Source organism: Gobius niger (assembly GCF_951799975.1).
Source record: "Gobius niger genome assembly, chromosome: 21".
Classification (NCBI taxonomy): Eukaryota; Metazoa; Chordata; class Actinopteri; order Gobiiformes; family Gobiidae; genus Gobius; species Gobius niger.
The window spans coordinates 24,946,668-24,968,071 of record NC_136872.1 but is presented as its reverse complement, the minus strand read 5'-3'; the positions used below and the strand labels follow the sequence as shown (position 1 = coordinate 24,968,071).

The window sequence follows — 21,404 nt, the reverse complement described above, 5'->3', positions numbered from 1 at the left end:
GATCATGTCTCACCTTTTATGGCTAAGATGCTGATTTCTCCGAAGTAACTGCCCTCAGACAGAACCACGAACTGCGTGACGCCGTCGTCCGCCACCACGGCCAGCTTCCCCTCTTTGATGATGTACATCTCTCGCCCGATGTCGCCCTTCTTACAGATGTAGTCGCCCGGACTGAAGACCTGAGGCTGCAGCTTCAGCACCAGCTCCACCAGGAGCCCGGCCTCGCAGTCCGCGAAGATCCGCACCTGAACACAGTCACATGACCACCAGAGAGTCACTGAGGAGCACAGTCACATGACCACCAGAGAGTCACTGAGGAGCACAGTCACATGACCACCAGAGAGTCACTGAGGAGCTAAACTGGATCTGTTTAACCCCTTAAAGAGGGGGTATTATGCTTTTTTCAGCCACATAGCACCAGTCTATAGCACACTACAATGATGACGAAACCTTCTGTTGGTCTGTAAATGCAGTAAATTAGAATAACTGCCTTGTATAAAATTGCTCTTTCAAAATGGAGGTAGCAAATGACTTGAAATAGGCCCCTGTCTCTTTAAGAACCTCTGACCCTTTCCGACACGCCCCCTCCACACGCTGTCTGTGGCATCACAACAACACTGCGCTCGTTGTCTCAACTGTATTGAAACTACGATCGGTGCATTTTCATTTTTATTGTTGGAAAGGAGCTACTGTTTATCACTTTGTGAACAATGGCCACACAGGATATGATTTGGAGACAAACCTTCCACACCGGACACTTGGAAGGGGCTCTTGCCTGAAAAATAACTGCTGTTTGGAGGCTTCTCTTTGCATCTGCCATGCCCTATGGATCTCTAACTATACCCCCATGGACGACACCAGGATCTGCAGGAGCCCATACCATTCAAAGACGGACATTATCTGTGCAGGTGGACAATGGTTTTTCGAGATTACCCGTTAGCTTGTTATAATCGACTACAGCTCATTGTTGATGAAAAGTCTGCAATAAACCACAAATGTGTAAAGCCAGGCTCATTGTGTGATCATCGTAAAGGCTGCTTCAAGTAGTTGCCTGCTTTATTGACGTTATTTGTGCATAATATGCTGCCTGTTTTCAATGAATGTTGTGAAGGTGAAGGTTGTTAGCTTGTCGTGGCTAATAGTGCCTTAGCTCCGGGAGAAACCACTCGGCTACGACTCACTGTAGATGAAATGTGAGCAGTAAACTACGAAATCAACAAGCCAGGCTCCGTGTGTGATCATCATAAAGGCTGCTTCAAGCAGTTGCCTGTTTTAGTGACGTTTTCAATGCATAATATGCTGCTTGTATTCAGTGAATTTTCCCGTTAGCTTGTCGCGGCTAGCTTGTTAGCTCCGGGAGAAAGCCACTCGGCTATGACCCATTGTAGATGAAATGTGAGCAATAAACTTCCAAATCAACAAGCCAGGCTCCGTGTGTGATCATTGTTAAGCGGTTCTTTATGTGTGTGGTGGTTTTATTGACTTTATGTGTGCATATTTCTCGTTTTCACGTGATGACTCGAGGTTTAGCTTAGCATTAGCTTTCTCCGGAGGCTCTGTGCATCATCAAGGCCCAGCGCAGAACCAGACACTGAAATAAGTGTTCTTGTCACCGGTTTTAATCCTGGGTGTTTAGGTAACAGAAACACTGATGTGTGTCTTTGTAAAAGTCTGCTGTGGCTCCGGTTCACAACACATGAAGCTAATCCTCCATGATGACTCTGTTTACATCTTAGGGCTAGACACTGCGGGGAGGGGGTTCTGCTGAGGAGCAGTGGTTGGTTACTCGGCTGGTGACGAAAGGTTGGAGGCGTATCCTGGAGGTCGGAGGCGTTTCCTGAAGGAATCAGGCGTTTTATCCCTAAAATGGCTGCCATCAGAGTTTTTACAGATTACTCGAAAATACGTGAATGTGCTAAGGCAACACTTCAGGCATGTTTTTAATGAGGGAATGACTTAATAACATGATGTAAAGCTTGAAAAAGTCCATTTTGCATAATACCCCCCCTTTAACTCCCACCTGAACCGAGCACATTTTCTCCAGTTTGGCTTTACCCCAGTCCAAAAGCTTCTGGAAAAAAGTTGTGAAAATAGCAACAAAACTGAGACGAAAACAATGATGGAAATGTGACAAAAAAAGTGAAGAAAAATTGATGAAAAAGTGGCAAAAATGTCACAAGAAAGTGACAAAAAATGTGACAAAAAAATGACAAAAATTAGATAAAAAAAATTGACAAAATGTGACAAATATGTGATAAAAAATGGACGAAAAATTTGACAAAAATGTGATAAAAAATTGTCAAAAAAATGACAAAAAATTGATAAAAAATTTATGAAAAATTTGACAAAATGTGATAAAAAATTGACAAATATGTGATAAAAAATTTACGAAAAAAATGGACAAAAAATGGACAAAAAATGGACAAAAAAATGACAAAAATTTGATAAAAAAAATGACGAAAAAAAAAAGACAAAAAATTGATAAAAATTTGACAAAATGTGACAAATATGTGATAAAAATGGACGAAAAAATTTGACAAAAATGAGATAAAATTTGACGAAAAAATTACAAAATTGAAAAAAAAACAAGACAAAAAATTGAAAAAAAATGGACAAAAATGACAAACATTTGAAAAAAATTACAAAAATGTGATAAAAATTTGACAAAATGTGACAAATATGTGTTAAAAAATTGACGAAAAATTTGACAAAAAATTGACAAAAAAAATGACAAAAAAATGATAAAAAATTGACAAAAAAAGTACAAAAAATTGACAAATATGTGATAAAAAAATGACAAAAATTTGATAAAAAATTGACAAAAAAATGACAAATATTTGACAAAAAAAAGACAAAAATATGACAAAATGTGACAAATATGTGATAAAAAATGGATGAAAAAATGACACCAGAGCGTCACTGAGGAGCTAAACCTGAACACAGTCACATGACCACCAGAGAGTCACTGAGGAGCTAAACTGGATCTGTTTAACCCCTTAACTCCCACCTGAACCGAGCACATTTTCTCCAGTTTGGCTTTACCCCAATCCAAAAGCTTCTGGAAAAAAGCTGTGAAAATAGCAACAAAACTGAGACGAAAACAATGATGGAAATGTGACAAAAAGTGACGAAAAATTGATAAAAAAGTGGCAAAAATGTCACAAGAAATTGACAAAAATTTGATTAAAAAATGGACAAAAAATTGACAAAAATGTGATAAAAATTTGACAAATTTAAAAAAAAAAAAAAAAAAAAAAAAAAGACAAATATGTGATAAAAAATGGACGGAAATGTGACAAAAAATTGATAAAAAAATGATAAAAAATTGACAAAAAAATGACAAAAAAATGACAAAAAATGACAAAAAATTGATAAAAAATTTAAATTTGAAACAAAAAAAGAGACAAAAATGTGATTAAAATTTGACAAAAGAAAAGACAAAAATATGACAAAATGTGACAAATATGTGATAAAAAAAAAAAAAAAAAAAAGACAAAAAGTGAGTTGAATACCCAACAAAAAATTATGGAAAAAAAAATGTGATGACGTGAGATAAAAAGATCCTCTCGGTTCAGGCGGGAGTTAAGAGGTCAATCCCAGGTCTGTCCCGGGTCAGGCCTGTACCTTCTTGAGCGTGTCCAGGTGAACGTTGATGGCGATCTCCGCTCTCAGTTTGTCCGGGAGGTATTTCAGCACTTCCCTCTCGTCCACCGCCTTCTTGTTCGTCCAGAGGAAATCGAACCACTTAATGACGCGCTTCTCCAGGTCCTTCGTCACCTGGAACACCAGACACATAAGAACGTGTGAGGAACCCGGTGAGGAACCCCGTGAGGAACCCGGTGAGGAACCCCGTGAGGAACCCCGTGAGGAACCCCGTGAGGAACCCCGTACCTTCCTGAAGCTCATGTACTGTTTGATGGCGTCGATGCGCGCCTGGAAGTCGGCCCTGGCGGCGTTCATGTTGGTGATCATCGAGCCCACGTTTCCTACGATGGTGGCGAAGATCAGAACTCCCACCTGGACCAGAGAGAGGCCGGGGTTAAACCATGAGGCTGAAATAACCGTCTCTCTCTTATATGTTATATCTATGGTTTGTTCTCAGCTCCTTATGGGCTCATGAGGAACATCCTGAGGTTCATAAAGGAGCAATGACAGGAAACATCACAGCTCCTTTCCTCACTCCCTCCTAACTCCTTTCCTCGCTCTCTCCTAACTCCTTTCCTCACTCCCTCCTAACTCCTTTCCTCACTCTCTCCTAACTCCTTCCCTCACTCCCTCCTAACTCCTTTCCTCACTCTCTCCTAACTCCTTTCCTCACTCCCTCCTAACTCCTTTCCTCACTCCCTCCTAACTCCTTTCCTCACTCCCTCCTAACTCCTCTCCTCACTCTCTCCTAACTCCTTCCCTCACTCCCTCCTAACTCCTTTCCTCACTCTCTCCTAACTCCTTTCCTCACTCTCTCCTAACTCCTTTCCTCTCTCCCTCCTAACTCCTTTCCTCACTCCCTCCTAACTCCTTCCATCACTCTCTCCTAACTCCTCACTCCCTCCTAACTCCTTTCCTCACTCCCTCCAAACTCCTTTCCTCACTCCCTCCTAACTCCTTTCCTCACTCCCTCCTAACTCCTCACTCTCTCCTAACTCCTTTCCTCACTCCCTCCTAACTCCTTCCCTCACTCCCTCCTAACTCCTTCCCTCACTCCCTCCTAACTCCTTCCCTCACTCCCTCCTAACTCCTTTCCTCACTCCCTCCTAACTCCTTTCCTCACTCTCTCCTAACTCCTTTCCTCACTCCCTCCTAACTCCTTTCCTCTCTCTCTCCTAACTCCTTTCCTCACTCCCTCCTAACTCCTTTCCTCACTCCCTCCTCACTCCTTTCCTCTCTCTCTCCTAACTCCTTTCCTCACTCCCTCCTAACTCCTTTCCTCACTCCCTCCTAACTCCTTTCCTCACTCCCTCCTAACTCCTTTCCTCACTCCCTCCTAACTCCTTTCCTCACTCCCTCCTAACTCCTTTCCTCACTCTCTCCTAACTCCTTTCCTCACTCCCTCCTAACTCCTTTCCTCACTCCCTCCTAACTCCTTTCCTCTCTCTCTCCTAACTCCTTTCCTCACTCCCTCCTAACTCCTTTCCTCTCTCTCTCCTAACTCCTTTCCTCACTCTCTCCTAACTCCTTTCCTCTCTCTCTCCTAACTCCTTTCCTCACTCCCTCCTAACTCCTTTCCTCACTCCCTCCTCACTCCTTTCCTCTCTCTCTCCTAACTCCTTTCCTCACTCCCTCCTAACTCCTTTCCTCACTCCCTCCTAACTCCTTTCCTCACTCCCTCCTAACTCCTTTCCTCACTCCCTCCTAACTCCTTTCCTCACTCCCTCCTAACTCCTTTCCTCACTCCCTCCTAACTCCTTTCCTCACTCTCTCCTAACTCCTTCCCTCACTCCCTCCTAACTCCTTTCCTCACTCTCTCCTAACTCCTTTCCTCACTCCCTCCTAACTCCTTTCCTCACTCCCTCCTAACTCCTTTCCTCACTCCCTCCTAACTCCTTTCCTCAGTCTCTCCTAACTCCTTTCCTCTCTCCCTCCTAACTCCTTCCCTCACTCCCTCCTAACTCCTTTCCTCACTCCCTCCTAACTCCTTTCCTCACTCCCTCCTAACTCCTTTCCCCACTCCCTCCTAACTCCTTTCCTCACTCCCTCCTAACTCCTTTCCCCACTCCCTCCTAACTCCTTTCCCCACTCCCTCCTAACTCCTTTCCCCACTCCCTCCTAACTCCTTTCCCCACTCCCTCCTAACTCCTTTCCTCACTCTCTCCTAACTCCTTTCCTCACTCTCTCCTAACTCCTTTCCTCACTCTCTCCTAACTCCTTTCCCCACTCCCTCCTAACTCCTTTCCCCACTCCCTCCTAACTCCTTTCCTCACTCTCTCCTAACTCCTTTCCCCACTCCCTCCTAACTCCTTTCCCCACTCCCTCCTAACTCCTTTCCTCACTCTCTCCTAACTCCTTTCCTCACTCTCTCCTAACTCCTTTCCCCACTCCCTCCTAACTCCTTTCCTCACTCTCTCCTAACTCCTTTCCTCACTCTCTCCTTACTCCTTTCCTCCCTCTCTCCTAACTCCTTTCCTCACTCTCTCCTAACTCCTTTCCTCACTCTCTCCTAACTCCTTTCCTCAGTCCCTCCTAACTCCTTTCCTCACTCCCTCCTAACTCCTTTCCTCACTCTCTCCTAACTCCTTTCCTCTCTCCCTCCTAACTCCTTTCCTCCCTCTCTCCTAACTCCTTTCCTCACTCCCTCCTAACTCCTTTCCTCTCTCTCTCCTTACTCCTTTCCTCACTCCCTCCTAACTCCTTTCCTCAGTCCCTCCTAACTCCTTTCCTCAGTCCCTCCTAACTCCTTTCCTCACTCCCTCCTAACTCCTTTCCTCACTCCCTCCTAACTCCTTTCCTCACTCCCTCCTAACTCCTTTCCTCATTCTCTCCTAACTCCTTTCCTCACTCTCTCCTAACTCCTTTCCCCACTCCCTCCTAACTCCTTTCCCCACTCTCTCCTAACTCCTTTCCTCACTCCCTCCTAACCCCTTTCCTCACTCCCTCCTAACTCCTTCCCTCACTCCCTCCTAACCCCTTTCCTCACTCCCTCCTAACTCCTTTCCTCACTCCCTCCTAACCCCTTTCCTCACTCCCTCCTAACTCCTTTCCTCACTCCCTCCTAACTCCTTTCCTCACTCTCTCCTAACTCCTTTCCCCACTCCCTCCTAACTCCTTTCCCCACTCTCTCCTAACTCCTTTCCTCACTCTCTCCTAACTCCTTTCCCCACTCCCTCCTAACTCCTTTCCCCACTCTCTCCTAACTCCTTTCCTCACTCCCTCCTAACTCCTTTCCTCACTCTCTCCTAACTCCTTTCCTCACTCCCTCCTAACTCCTTTCCTCACTCCCTCCTAACCCCTTTCCTCACTCCCTCCTAACTCCTTCCCTCACTCCCTCCTAACCCCTTTCCTCACTCCCTCCTAACTCCTTTCCTCACTCCCTCCTAACTCCTTTCCTCACTCCCTCCTAACCCCTTTCCTCACTCCCTCCTAACTCCTTCCCTCACTCCCTCCTAACCCCTTTCCTCACTCCCTCCTAACTCCTTTCCTCACTCCCTCCTAACTCCTTTCCTCTCTCTCTCCTAACTCCTTTCCTCACTCCCTCCTAACTCCTTTCCTCACTCCCTCCTAACTCCTTTCCTCACTCCCTCCTAACTCCTTTCCTCTCTCTCTCCTAACTCCTTTCCTCACTCCCTCCTAACCCCTTTCCTCACTCCCTCCTAACTCCTTCCCTCACTCCCTCCTAACCCCTTTCCTCACTCCCTCCTAACTCCTTTCCTCCCTCCCTCCTAACTCCTTCCCTCACTGCCTCCTAACTCCTTTCCTCGAGCAGCACTGTCTCCATCCCCTGCTCACTCCTCACGCTCGTCTCTGACTCCGCCCTCACCAGGAAGTCGGTGACCACGAAGAAGTACTCTGAGTTCTCCACAGGGGGCGGCGTTTCCCCGATGGTGGTGAGGGTGAGGGTGGACCAGTACATGCTGTAGGCGTATTTACGTATGAGGCGCCCGAACTCCGGGTCCGCGGGGTCGGGGTACACGAACCGGTCCGAGCCGAAGCCTGGGGAGGAGGAGAGCAGAGCGGGGTCGAGGGAACATGAAAATAAAACTGAGCCAGTTACAGACACTAGGAAGTTTAATACTGAAAACAGTCTGGAAGCTTTGGTTTTACTCCCGGGGCAATGTCAGAAACACCAGATTAAAGCGGACATTTACACTTTAACCTCTTAACTCCCGCCTCAACCGAGAGGATCTTTTTTGTTGGGTATTCAACTCATTTTTGTCATTTTTTTGTCATTTTTTCGGCAATTTTTTATCACATTTTTGTCATTTTTGTCAAATTTGTGTAATTTTGTCACATTTTTGTCATATTTTATTGTCAATGTTTTGGTCAAATTTTGTCATTTCTTGGTCAAATTTTCATCACATTTTTTTGTCAATTTTGTATCAAATATTTGTCACATTTTTGTCATTTTTTGTAAATTTTTTATAAATTTTTGGTAAATTTTTCACCACATTTTTGTCATATTTTTTCATTTTTTCATCACATTTTCATCACATTTTTGAAATTTTGTCAAATTTTTATCACACTTTTTCAACAATTTTTTTAATCAAATTTGTCATTTCTTTGTCAATTTTTTATCACATTTTTTTGTCAATTATTTATCAAATTTTTGTCACATTTTTCTCATTTTTTGTCACATTTTTCTCATTTTGTCAATTTTTTTTATCAATTTTTTTGTCACTTTTTTTAAAATCAATTATTCTCATTTTTTGTCAAATTTTGTCATTTCTTTGTCAAATTTTTATCACATTTTTTCGTCAATTTTTCGTCAATTTTTTATCACTTTTTTGTCACATTTCCATCATTGTTTTCATCTCAGTATTTTCACAACTTTTTCCAGAAGCTTTTGGATCGGGGTAAAGCCAAACTGGAGAAAAGGTGCTCGGTTCAGGTGGGAGTTAAGGAGTTAAATCATGAACTCCTATTTTTAGATTTTAAGTTAATCTTAAGGAAGAAGTTTAAAAAAAAAAAGACCAAACTCTCCCAAATTGTCAATAATCGGAAGTTTTCCAGGAAGTGACTCCAACATGTCTGTGTCTCCCTGGTCTTTCCCATGCTTTTCATTCACAAATACTGCCATGTTTGGTATCCACGTGTAGCAGGAAAGACTGTGACTGAGATGACGCTGTAATCCGAATATGGTCATTTCCTGTGTGGGAGACAGCGGCGGCTAAAGACAGGACGCATGTGCAGACAAAGAGACTAAACTTTAGGGCCGTTTTCATTCCACTCTTTAACAACATCTGCACTTAAGTCGCTCCATTAGACTCCACACTTCTGGTAGTAGTAGGAGTCGTAGTAGTAGTAGTAGTAGTAGTAGCAGTAGTAGTAGTAGTAGTAGTAGTAGTCGTAGTAGTAGTAGTAGTAGTACTGACCTATGGCCTTGGAGAAGCTGTAGTACAGGCAGGCGTTCCAGTGGATGATGATGACGATGTACATGACGAGGTTGGAGATCCTCAGAGCGTTGGGGAAGTTGGTCCTGGTCTCCGTCCTCTGGAAGAACTCCGTCATCCTCAAACACACACAGTACTTCAGTAAAAGTACCTCAAACACACAGTACTTCAGTAAAAGTACCTCAAACACACAGTACTGCAGTACAGGTGCAGCGTGTACCTGTTGAAGCGCAGGAGTTTGTTGAGTCGAATCTCCGGGTACTTGACTCCGAGCAGCAGGTAAAGAACGTCTGTGGGAACCATCGAACCGGCGTCCAGTTTGAACTGGAAACTCTGCAGGTAACGCTCCCGAAGCTTCAGCTCGTCCTTCACCAGGAGGCCCTGCTCCAGGTACCCTGCAACGGGTCAGAACCAGGTCTAAACCAGGTCTAAACCAGGTCTAAACCAGGTCTAAACCAGGTCTAAACCAGGTCTAAACAGGCTCTGAACCAGACCCTGCTCCAGGTACCCTGCAACGGGTCAGAACCAGGTCTAAACCAGGTCTAAACCAGGTCTAAACCAGGTCTAAACCAGGTCTAAACCAGGTCTAAACAGGCTCTAAACCAGGTCTAAACAGGCTCTAAACCAGGTCTAAACCAGGTCTAAACCAGGTCTAAAGAGGCACTAAACCAGACCCTGCTCCAGGTACCCTGCAACGGGTCAGAACCAGGTCTAAACCAGGTCTAAACCAGGTCTAAACCAGGTCTAAACCAGGTCTAAACAGGCTCTGAACCTGGTCTAAACCAGGTCTAAACCAGGTCTTAACAGGCTCTGAACCAGGCCCTGCTCCAGGTACCCTGCAACGGGTCAAAACCAGATCTAAACCAGGTCTAAACCAGGTCTAAACCAGGTCTAAACCAGGTCTAAACCAGGTCTAAACCAGGTCTAAACAGGCTCTAAACCAGACCCTGCTCCAGGTACCCTGCAACGGGTCAGAACCAGGTCTAAACCAGGTCTAAACCAGGTCTAAACCAGGTCTAAACCAGGTCTAAACCAGGTCTAAACCTGGTCTAAACCAGGTCTAAACCAGGTCTTAACAGGCTCTGAACCAGACCCTGCTCCAGGTACCCTGCAACGGGTCAAAACCAGGTCCAAACCAGGTCTAAACAGGCTCTAAACCAGGTCTAAACCAGGTCTAAACAGGCTCTAAACCAGACCCTGCTCCAGGTACCCTGCAACGGGTCAGAACCAGGTCTAAACCAGGTCTAAACCAGGTCTAAACCAGGTCTAAACCAGGTCTAAACCAGGTCTAAACAGGCTCTGAACCAGACCCTGCTCCAGGTACCCTGCAACGGGTCAAAACCAGGTCCAAACCAGGTCTAAACCAGGTCTAAACCAGGTCTAAACAGGCTCTGAACCAGACCCTGCTCCAGGTACCCTGCAACGGGTCAAAACCAGGTCCAAACCAGGTCTAAACAGGCTCTAAACCAGGTCAAAACCATGTCTAAACAGGCTCTAAACCAGACCCTGCTCCAGGTACCCTGCAACGGGTCAAAACCAGGTCTAAACCAGGTCTAAACCAGGTCTAAACCAGGTCTAAACCAGGTCTAAACCAGGTCTAAACCAGGTCTAAACCAGGTCTAAACAGGCTCTAAACCAGACCCTGCTCCAGGTACCCTGCAACGGGTCAAAACCTGGTCTAAACCAGGTCGAAACCAGGTCTAAACCAGGTCTAAACAGGCTCTAAACTAGACCCTGCCACGGGTCAAAACCAGGTCAAAACCAGGTCCAAACCAGGTCTAAACAGGCTCTAAACCAGGTCTAAACCAGGTCTAAACAGGCTCTTAACCAGACCCTGCTCCAGGTACCCTGCCACGGGTCAGAACCAGGTCTAAACCAGGTCTAAACCAGGTCTAAACCAGGTCTAAACCAGGTCTAAACCAGGTCTAAACAGGCTCTAAACCAGACCCTGCTCCAGGTACCCTGCAACGGGTCAGAACCAGGTCTAAACCAGGTCTAAACCAGGTCTAAACCAGGTCTAAACCAGGTCTAAACCAGGTCTAAACAGGCTCTAAACCAGACCCTGCTCCAGGTACCCTGCAACGGGTCAGAACCAGGTCTAAACCAGGTCTAAACCAGGTCTAAACCAGGCCTAAACCAGGTCTAAACCAGGTCTAAACCAGGTCTAAACAGGCTCTAAACCAGACCCTGCTCCAGGTACCCTGCAACGGGTCAGAACCAGGTCTAAACCAGGTCTAAACCAGGTCTAAACCAGGTCTAAACCAGGTCTAAACCAGGTCTAAACAGGCTCTAAACTAGACCCTGCCACGGGTCAAAACCAGGTCAAAACCAGGTCCAAACCAGGTCTAAACAGGCTCTAAACCAGGTCAAAACCATGTCTAAACAGGCTCTAAACCAGACCCTGCTCCAGGTACCCTGCAACGGGTCAAAACCAGGTCTAAACCAGGTCTAAACCAGGTCTAAACCAGGTCTAAACCAGGTCTAAACCAGGTCTAAACCAGACCCTGCTCCAGGTACCCTGCCACGGGTCAAAACCAGGTCTAAACCAGGTCTAAACCAGGTCTAAACCAGGTCTAAACCAGGTCTAAACCAGACCCTGCTCCAGGTACCCTGCCACGGGTCAAAACCAGGTCTAAACCAGGTCTAAACCAGGTCTAAACCAGGTCTAAACCAGGTCTAAACAGGCTCTAAACCAGACCCTGCTCCAGGTACCCTGCAACGGGTCAAAACTTGGTCTAAACCAGGTCTAAACCAGGTCTAAACCAGGTCTAAACAGGCTCTAAACTAGACCCTGCCACGGGTCAAAACCAGGTCTAAACCAGGTCTAAACCAGGTCCAAATTGGGCCTAAACTGGGTCGGAACTGAGTCTAAACTGGATCGACGTACCGGTGCGAGTCCTGAAGACCATGTCCGCGATGTAGGCCAGGTCCGAGGACAGGTCCAGGAAGAACCACAGGTAAAGATAGTCCGTCTGCAGCTCCTCGAAGCACGCCCTGAAACCACACATGGAGCTGAGAGTCCAACTCGTGACCTTCCCCCATGTCAATGACGGAATGAGTTACACGCAGTCAGTTTTATGGAAAATCCACTAGAGCAGGGGGGGGGCCGACTAGTCAGAGACCAAGAGCCGAAATTTTCAACCTTGATCCTGAGAAGAGCCACAAAGGCACCGACCATTAGCGAGACCCCGGGGTGGTAGTTTATTGTGATTAAATATAATGTGACTGTTGGTTTTACTCCTAACCAAGATTGAAATAAATATATATTAAATAAACTGACATTTTGTTCTGTTCTGACTGGGACAGAATTAGATGTTGTTGTTTTTTTAATGCTGGGGTGTGGGCCCTGCCCACTGAGCCCCCTCCTCTGATTCGCCCCTGGCCTGTGCGCTCAGTGCCTGCAGCTCGGTCCTGACTGGACTGTGCAGAGAGAAGGCACTCTCGGCTGCACAAAGTTCATAAACTTTCGTGCCTCTGGAGGACGTCTGAGAGTCTGTTTTAAGTTGCATCTGTTACAGTTTCTGTCACATGTTAAACAAACGTCAATGACTTTGCGTATTTTTTTGCGATACGCGATGTCGCGCTTCGCATCATAAGCTTCATAAGAGCTCCGCTTTTTTCTATTTCCTAATTTTGATCTTTTTCTGTGAATATGAGGCCAAATTACATCAAATAAAGAGCAGCTGATCAGGAACCTGAAAAGCAGAAGCTGATCCCAGAGCCACGATCTGCCTGCTGTTTAACCTACATCCTGCTGTGAGTGAGGCTGCGCGGGCTCCTTTTACACCGCCTCGAAAAGGAGGGAGATACAGACTCTCATTCATGTGTGTAGAGATGGAAACAGGGTCTGTAGGAGCATGGTTAGATTTTTGGTCAAGATTCGTAAAGACTGTTTTACGGTTTATGGGAAATATGTACCAATACTCTTGTAAAGAGCAGCATTGTATTATCCGCGTGTTTGCCACCCCTGCACTAGACTGTGAAATGTGAGAAAGTCAGTTGTTAATGTTGAGTGAGGTCTCCCTGCTGCTGCTGAAGCTCTACGGGAAACACCAATGAAGCTCTGTTTTAGAAAGCAGCCCCTGATTGGCTCAACACTGAACTCAGCGAGGTACCTGGCGATGATGAAGGTCCAGTTGTACATGACAGGGATCGTGATGATCATGAGCCAGTAGTAGTAGGTGTTGGAGGCCGGGTCGATGGCGGCGATCTCCTTCGGACTGAACGAATAAGAGTCAAAACGACACAGCAATCACACGGAAACATCAGGGAAACATCAGGGAAACAAACACTTTCTGTACAAATGACTTGCTAATGACAGAGACTCTTACGGTTCTGGCTTTTTCTCCTTTTCCTTCTCCTTCAGTTTCTCCTCCTTCTCCTTCAGTTTCTCCTCTTTCTCCTTCTGTTTCTCCTCCTTCTCCTTCTGTTTCTTCTCTTTCCGCTCCTTCTTCTCCTGACGCTCCTTCCTGTAACAAACATCCGAGCGTGAGGGAGGAGGAGAGTTTTCCCCGGCGTTTTCCTCAGACTCACTCCTTCTGCTCCTTCTTCTCCTTCTTCTCCCTCTTCTTCCTCTGCTTCTCCTCGCCGCCCTCGTCCTCCTCCTTCTTCTCCTCCTTCTTCTCCTGCGTTTCTCTGGAACCACAGCAGCCTCTGTCACAAACTGCTCCCTGACTCATGACGACTGAACGCACTCACTTTTTCTCCTCGTCCTCGTTGTTGTTGCTGTTGTTGACGTTGAACAGGACGGTGGTTTTACGGCTCGACCTGAGACGCAGAGGAAGAGTTAAGCTGAGGTTTTTAAATGTGATTCTGAGGTGATCTGCTGTGGCTCACCTCCCTCTCGGTTTCTCCTCGTCAGGGAGGACGATGGTGGGAATCGTCAAAGGGGAAACTCTGGCCATGATTTATCTGGAAAAAACAACACAGGAGGTCCTACCCCTCAGTTCAATAGACTTAAACGCCTGGAGATGGAGACTACTGGAGACTGGAGTTGCTGCTGGAGATGTTTCCAAGACATCCCCTGGAGATGTTTGATTTTAGCATGGTCTCCGAGAGGTCTCCGAGACCTGTCCAGAGCCTGGTCAACCTGGTTGGGCTTTTCGACTGCCGAGGCCGGGGCCAAACCGGTCTGACCAGGTATAAGTTGAAGACTGAGCTCTGGCCAAAGACCTGAACCGAGACTAATGAGGCCTCTGATTGGCCAACGAGAGAGAGGACCGCCCTCACCATCAACATACAGGTCATTAACCTCTTAACTCCCGCCTGAACCGAGAGGATCTTTTTCCTCACGTCATCACATTTTTTTCCCATCATTTTTTGTTAGGTATTCAACTCATTTTTGTAATTTTTTGTCATTTTTTTGTCACATTTTTTATCAAATTTTTGACATTTTTTTTGTCAAATTTTTGTCAAATTTTTGTCATTTTTTGTCAATTTCTTTTTGCCACTTTTTCATCAATTTTTCGTCACTTTTTTGTCAATGTTTTCTCATTTTTTTGTTACATTTCCATCATTGTTTTCGTCTCAGTTTTGTTGCTGTTTTCACAGCCTTTTTCCAGAAGCTTTTGGACTGGGGGTAAAGCCAAACTGGAGAAAATGTGCTAGGTTCAGGTGGGAGTTAAGGGGTTAATAGGTTTTGTTTACCTGCTTTACTAGTTTCGATCACTTTCAAAGTGATCGAAACTAGTAAAGCAGGTAAAGACTTCTGTCTTACTATAAGAAACAAAATGGTAATAGACTTAATAAATATAAATAATTAAATATAACCTAAGAAGACAGTATGAACCTTCTACAAAGTGCCAGTGTTATGACCTAATTGGGTGCATTGACAGTATTTCTACCTTATTTTCTCCCATTTAACTCTAATAATGTTAAAAGTACTCTGTGATTTGTGTAATAGCGTTTCTCAAAATCATCTTGAGGGCCAGAGGTTCTGTGCCGGAGGGCCACAGCACAGGGGGCATTGGCTTAACCCAAACCTGTATTTAGGCCTGGACCATGATGAAAGCACAACAATAGTTCTGAGGACATAACAGAGTTGAATTATGAAGAGAAATGTAAATAAAAATAGCTCTGAGGTCTGATTTATTCTCACTTTTGGGGAGACTTCAGAGTAATTCAGAAGTGAAAGTCACTCACCGGCGTTTCCTGGGATCCGAGTCGTCAAAGTCCCAGAGACGGGGAAACACGGGGGAGAAAGGAGCGGCGGCGGCGTCTCCAAATGAACGGATCAAGAGCTTAAGGAGGATCAGAGCCACTGACACGCTCTAACCACTCTGCCACCGCAGAAGTGTGTAGCTCAGCAGCAGCTCGCTCTGAGAGGATTAACTGTTTCAGCCGCTCCAAACATGCGCCGGTGGAGGGGTCACCGGTTCAATTCCTGCGTTTACGGCGCTGCAGGTGAAGAGGGAAAGTCTGTAAGTGTAGAGATATCGATTCAAAACCTCTGCTGCAGATCACGGACATAAACATGAGGAGAAAACGGTTCGTAATTAACCTCTTAACTCCCACCTGAACGGATCCCATTTTCTCCAGTTTGGCTTTACCCTAATCAAAAAGCTTCTAGGGAAAAACACCAAAATAGCCACAAAAAAATAAGAAGAAAACAAGGATGTAAATGCAACAAAAATGTGACAAAAATTCAACAAAGATGTGACAAAAATTCAACAAAAAGTGAAAAAAATTCTACAAAAAAAGTGACAAAAATTCAACAAAATGTGACAAAAATTCAACCAAAAAGTGACAAAAATTCAACAAAATGTGACAAAAATGTGACAAATTTTTTTTTTTTAATGTGACAAAAATTCAACAAAAAAGTGACAAAAATCCAACAAAAAAATGACAAAAATTCAACCAAAATGTGACAAAAATTCAACAAAAAGTGACAAAGATTCAACAAAAATATCACAAAGAAAGAAAAAAAAAAAAAAATATTTATATATATATATATATATATAAATATATATATATATAATATATATAAATATTTTCATATAAAAATAAGGCGTTAAATGTGTAAAAAATGCAGATATTTAAAAAAATCTTTCTCTTACTCCTAAACAGTGAGAGAAATCATGACAAACTCTGACCAAGTGACAAAAATTCAACAAAAATTCAACAAAAAAATGACAAAAATTCAACCAAAAAGTGACAAAAATTCAACAAAAAAGTGACAAAAATTCAACAAAAAATGTGGCAAAAATTCAACAAAAATGTGACAAAAATTCAACAAAAAAGTGACAAAAATTCAACAAAAAATGTGACAAAAATTCAACAAAAATGTGACAAAAATTCAACAAAAAAATGACAAAGATTCAACAAAAATATCACAAAGAAAGAAAAAAATAAATATATATATATAAATATTTTAATATAAAAATAAGGCGTTAAATGTGTAAAAAATGCAGATATTTTTTAAAATCTTTCTCTTTCTCCTAAACAGTGAGAGAAATCATGACAAATTCTGACCAATGATGTGCGAGGAGTGGGCGGGGCCTCAGTCTGACACTGAGCTGCATTACACAGAACAGACCTACACCGGGTAAGTTTATTTGTAGAGCACAAGTCAAGGCAATTCAAAGCACTTCACATTTAAATTACAAGATTAAATCAATCCACAAAATATCAAACATCATTAATTGCAGTAAAAGATAAAAGACTTTCAGTGTCAGATTCACAGGTAAAAAGAACTGAGTTGAGGCCTGTCTCACATCCTCATGAAGACTGTTCAGATTTTAGCTTCAGCCTCACCGTGTTTAGTCCTGACTCTGGAAACCACCGCCAAAATGTTCAAAACGTCACAAACAAACATCGTAAACAGAGACTTTGGTTGTTGTTTTGTCGTCTTTGTAAATAATGGTGCATTCAAAACCCTGTAGTCTTTGTAAATAATGGTGCATTCAAAACCCTGTAAACGGAGTTGTTTCCTCTGCGCCTGTTTCTATTAAAAACATTTGCATTTGTCATTTCTCTGATGCAAAACTCTGGAGTCAATGCTTCGCCATAACGAGGCTGCCGCCATTACCGCGGCCGCGCTCACACAGGTCAGTCACGGATTCATCATTTACGGCTTTACACAAATTCAAATTTACTCAGTGTTATTTGATTTATTTCCTTACGAGAGTTTAATTTAAAGCGCCTCTCGTCGTGTTTTCATGTTTCTGAAACTTTCTTTCTCTCTCGACATCAAATACTTCAGTACTTTCACGTAACCTCTTAACCCCCACCTGAACCGAGCACGTTTTATCCAGTTTAGCTTTAGCCAAATCCAAAAACGAGGGGCTTAAGAGGTTCAGTATCAACTTTGACTTTTATTGCAGATATTTGTGACCAGTATCTGAACTTTTACTGAAACCAAGTACTTTGACCTTTCAGAGCCTCTGGTTGGAAAGCGTTCCTGATGACTGAGCGTTAGCCTCCTCGGCGCTAACCTCCTCATCATCAGCAGTGAACTCTAACCTCCTCATCATCAGCAGTGAACTCTAACCTCCTCATCATCAGCAGTGAACTCTAACCTCCTCATCATCAGCAGTGAACTCTAACCTCCTTGTCATTAGCAGTGAAAGCTAACCGTGTCGTTGTTAGCAGTGAAAGCTAACCTCCTCATCACTAACCTCCTCGTCGTTAGCAATGAATTCTAACCTAGTTGTCATTAGCAGTGAAAGCTAACCTTGTCACTAGCAGTGAAAGCTAGCCTCCTTATCACTAACCTCCTCGTCGTTAGCAGTGAAAGCTACCCTCCTCGTTGTTAGCAGAGAAAGCTACCCTCCTCGTTGTTAGCAGTGAAAGCTAAGCTCCTCATCACTAACCTCCTCGTCGTTAGCAGTTAAAGCTAACCTCCTTGTCGTTAGCAGTGAAAGCTAACCTCCTCATCACTAACCTCCTCGTCGTTAGCAGTGAAAGCTAACCTCCTTGTCGTTAGCAGTGAAAGCTAACCTCCTCATCACTAACCTCCTCGTCGTTAGCAGTGAAAGCTAACCTCGTTGTTAGCAGTGAAAGCTAACCTCCTTGTCGTTAGCAGTGAAAGCTAACCTCCTCATCACTAACCTCCTCGTCGTTAGCAGTGAAAGCTAACCTCGTTGTTAGCAGTGAAAGCTAGCCTCCTCGTTGTTAGCAGTGAAAGCTAACCTCGTCGTTAGCAGTGAAAGCTAACCTCGTCGTTAGCAGTGAAAGCTAGCCTCCTCGTTGTTAGCAGTGAAAGCTAACCTCGTCGTTAGCAGTGAAAGCTAACCTCGTCGTTAGCAGTGAAAGCTAACCTCCTCGTTAGCAGAATGCCGGCTAACTCCTCGTTAGACTGCAGTCCTCTGGTGTACGACCTGCTTGTGGCCTGGTTCTGCATCTACGCGCTCTTCCTGCCGCTCTTCGTGCTCGTGCTGTGCGTGGGCTGTCGGCGTGGCGCCCCCTGGAGCAGCTCGGACGTGTTCGCGGTGCACCTGGCGGCGATGGAGCTGGTGAACGTGCTGGGGGCGTGTCTCTTCTGCGCGGGACGCTACGCTCAGAACATGGTGGTGATGGATAGGGGGCAGGACCTGGTGTTTACGGCAGTCAATGGGCAGATCTTCTTCCATGACCTCACCTGTGTGGAGCGATACCTGGCCGTGGTCCATCCAATCACGTACCTGCGCCTGAAGGACAGGGGCGGGGCTCGAGCTCGTCAGCTGAGCGTGGCGAGCGTGTGGGTGCTGTGTGCTGTGATGATGAGTCTTCCTTTTCAGCTCTTTAACCTCATCGTGCCCGTTCTTCTGTCCATCCTCGTCGTCTGCTTCTGCACCGCCTCCGTGCTCTGCGTCCTGATTCGCCCGCGGCCGGGGGAAGTGGGCGGGAACAGGAAAGGGCTGGACCAATCGAAGCGCGCGGCGTTTTACACCATGGCGACGATCCTGGGGGTTCTTCTGTTCAGGTTCTTGATTTTAATCGTGAGTTACATGATGTTCCTTTCCTGGACTATAGATGCGGAAATCAAGTGTCTGATGTCGGTCGCCTCGTTCTGGCTGGCACTGCCCAGCAGCCTGGTGTGCCCACTGATGTTCCTGCGCAGAGTGGGCAGGCTGCGCACACTGCCCACACTGCCCACACTGCCCACGCGGAAGTGATTACTTCATCATTAAATATTAAAGAGGGGGTATTATGCTTTTTTCAATCACATGGCACCAGTCTACAGGGGCGGACTGGGACTGAAAAACGTCCCTGGACTCTGGACCAGCCTGGCCCAAACTAGCGTAAAAATGCAACACTTCCACAAATACATATTTAACCCTTAACCGAGTGCATTTTCTCCAGTTCGGCTTTACCAAAATCTAAAAGCTTCTTGACCGAAGAGCAACAGTGTAATGCCTGATTTGAAAGCTAAGACTTACAAAAGTGATTGAAACTTTTTGTCACGTTGTCGGCACTTTTTTGTCGTGTATTTGTTGTGTTTTCGTCACTTTTGTGTCACTTTCGTATTGTGTTTTTATGGCTTTTTTGTTTCTTTTTTTCATTGCTTTTTTGTGTTTTCGTCTCTTTTTTGTCATGTTTTTGTGGGTTTTTGTTGCTTTCCTGGCACATTTTTGTTCCGTTTTCATCCTCATTTTCGTTGCTATTTTGATTCCTTTCTTTTAAGCTTTTAGATTTAGGTAAAGCTCGGTTAAGGCGGGGGATAAGAGGAGAAAATGGAGAGGCCAGACCGGTGGCCCAAGAGCCAGTGGCCCTTCTGTGCTCTTCCAGAATGGACATATGGCCAGTCCGCCCCTGCCAGTCTATATCACACTACAATGATGACCAAACCTTCTGTTGGTCTGTAAATGCAGTAAATTAGAATAACTGCCTTGTATAAAATGTCTCTCTCAAAATGGCTGTAGTGAATGTCTTGAAATCGGCCTCTGTCTCTTTAAGAACCTCTGAGCCTTTCGGACACGCCCCCTCCACACGCTGTCTGTGGCATCAGTGGGGAGGGGGTTCTGCTGAGGAGCAGTGGTTGGTTACTCGGCTGGTGACGAAAGCTCGGAGGCGTCTCCAGGAGGTGGGGGCGTTCCTAGGAGGACTCAGGCAAACCTATCCCTAAAATGGCCGCCATCAGAGTTTTTACAGATTACTCAGAAATACGTGAATGTGCCAAGGCAACACTTCAGGCATGTTTTTAATGAGGAAGTGACATAATAACATGATGTAAAGCTTGAAAAAGTCCATTTTGCATAATACCCCCCCTTTAACGTTAGCATGGACGGGTTAGCGTTAGGGAAGTCCCCCCCCTGAGCCTGGTGGTGGTATAGGAGCCCGCTGAAGGATGAAGCTGAGCGAAGCCGTGGACTGAAGGGGGGGTGGAGGTGGGTCGCAGCACAACGCGGGGCCGAGGGCGATGATTGGCTGTGAAGAAGGTGTGGCTCTGCGCTGATTGGCCGAGGTGGAGGCGGGACGAGATCATTGGCTGGAGGTGATGCTGAAATGAGTCTCCCAGATTGAATTTGCTTCATTATTAATAATCATTAATCACATCACTGTGTTTGTTCCGGGCCGTGCTCCGACTAAGGCCCATAGTTACTCATGTATCCTCCTGTACATTTTTGATTTTCTCCTCTTTGTGTGAAATGTACTCTGAAAACGGCAATAAACGTCATGAGAAAAGCAGATTCTGTGTCCTTGGTTTTCCACCGCAGGAGGAGGTGAAGTTAACCTCTTAACTCCCGCCTGAACCGAGAGGATCTTTTTCCTCGCGTCATCAGATTATTTTTCCATCATTTTTTTGTTGGATATTCAACTCATTTTTGTCACATTTTTGTCATTTTTTGTGTCATTATTTTTCTTCAAATTTTTGTCAAATTTTTATCAAATTTTTGTCTTTTTTTTATCAAATTTTTGTTATTTTTTGGTCACATTTTTATCACATTTTTGTCATTTTTTTTGTCTTTTTTTTGTCATTTTTTTTTTGGGTCAAATTTTTATCACATTTTTGTCAATTTTTTGGTCAAATTTTTGTCATTTTTTTGTCCAATTTTTATCACATTTTTGTCATTTTTTTGTAGCATTTTGTCACATTTTTGTCCATTTTTCGTCCGTTTTTTATAATTTTTTGTCATTTTTTTGTCATATTTTGTCAATTTTTTGTCATTTTTTGTCAAATTTTTATCACATTTTTGTCATTTTTTTGCCACATTTTTGTCATTTTTTTGTCACATTTTTTATATTTTTTGGTCAAATTTTTATCACATTTTTGTCATTTTTTTGTAGCATTTTGTCACATTTTTGTCATATTTTTTGTCAAATTTTTGTCATTTTTTCGTACATTTTTTGTCAATGTTTTCTCACTTTTCTGTCACATTTCCATCATTGTTTTCGTCTCAGTTTTGTCACTATTTTCTCACCTTTTTTCCAGAAGCTTTTGGA

The 21,404-nt window shown here is 44.3% G+C and overlaps 1 protein-coding gene across 1 annotated transcript in view; it reads right to left on the bottom strand.

The window, feature by feature from the left end:
• cnga1b (cyclic nucleotide gated channel subunit alpha 1b) overlaps positions 1-13,947 on the bottom strand; it is a gene marked incomplete at its 3' end in the record, with an annotated part of 18,987 nt that extends 5,040 nt beyond the window's left edge. Inside the window, exons 1-12 of the mRNA XM_079580604.1 lie at positions 13,878-13,947; positions 13,740-13,808; positions 13,575-13,613; positions 13,373-13,510; positions 13,157-13,261; positions 11,929-12,035; positions 9,262-9,436; positions 9,024-9,160; positions 7,472-7,644; positions 3,892-4,017; positions 3,625-3,777; positions 14-245 (exon numbers count right to left, since the gene is read on the bottom strand). Of these exons, the coding sequence (XP_079436730.1) occupies positions 14-245; positions 3,625-3,777; positions 3,892-4,017; positions 7,472-7,644; positions 9,024-9,160; positions 9,262-9,436; positions 11,929-12,035; positions 13,157-13,261; positions 13,373-13,510; positions 13,575-13,613; positions 13,740-13,808; positions 13,878-13,945 (1,522 nt within the window). The 5' untranslated portion in view covers positions 13,946-13,947. The remainder of the gene's footprint in view (positions 1-13; positions 246-3,624; positions 3,778-3,891; positions 4,018-7,471; positions 7,645-9,023; positions 9,161-9,261; positions 9,437-11,928; positions 12,036-13,156; positions 13,262-13,372; positions 13,511-13,574; positions 13,614-13,739; positions 13,809-13,877) is intronic.
• Positions 13,948-21,404: the final 7,457 nt, after the last annotated feature.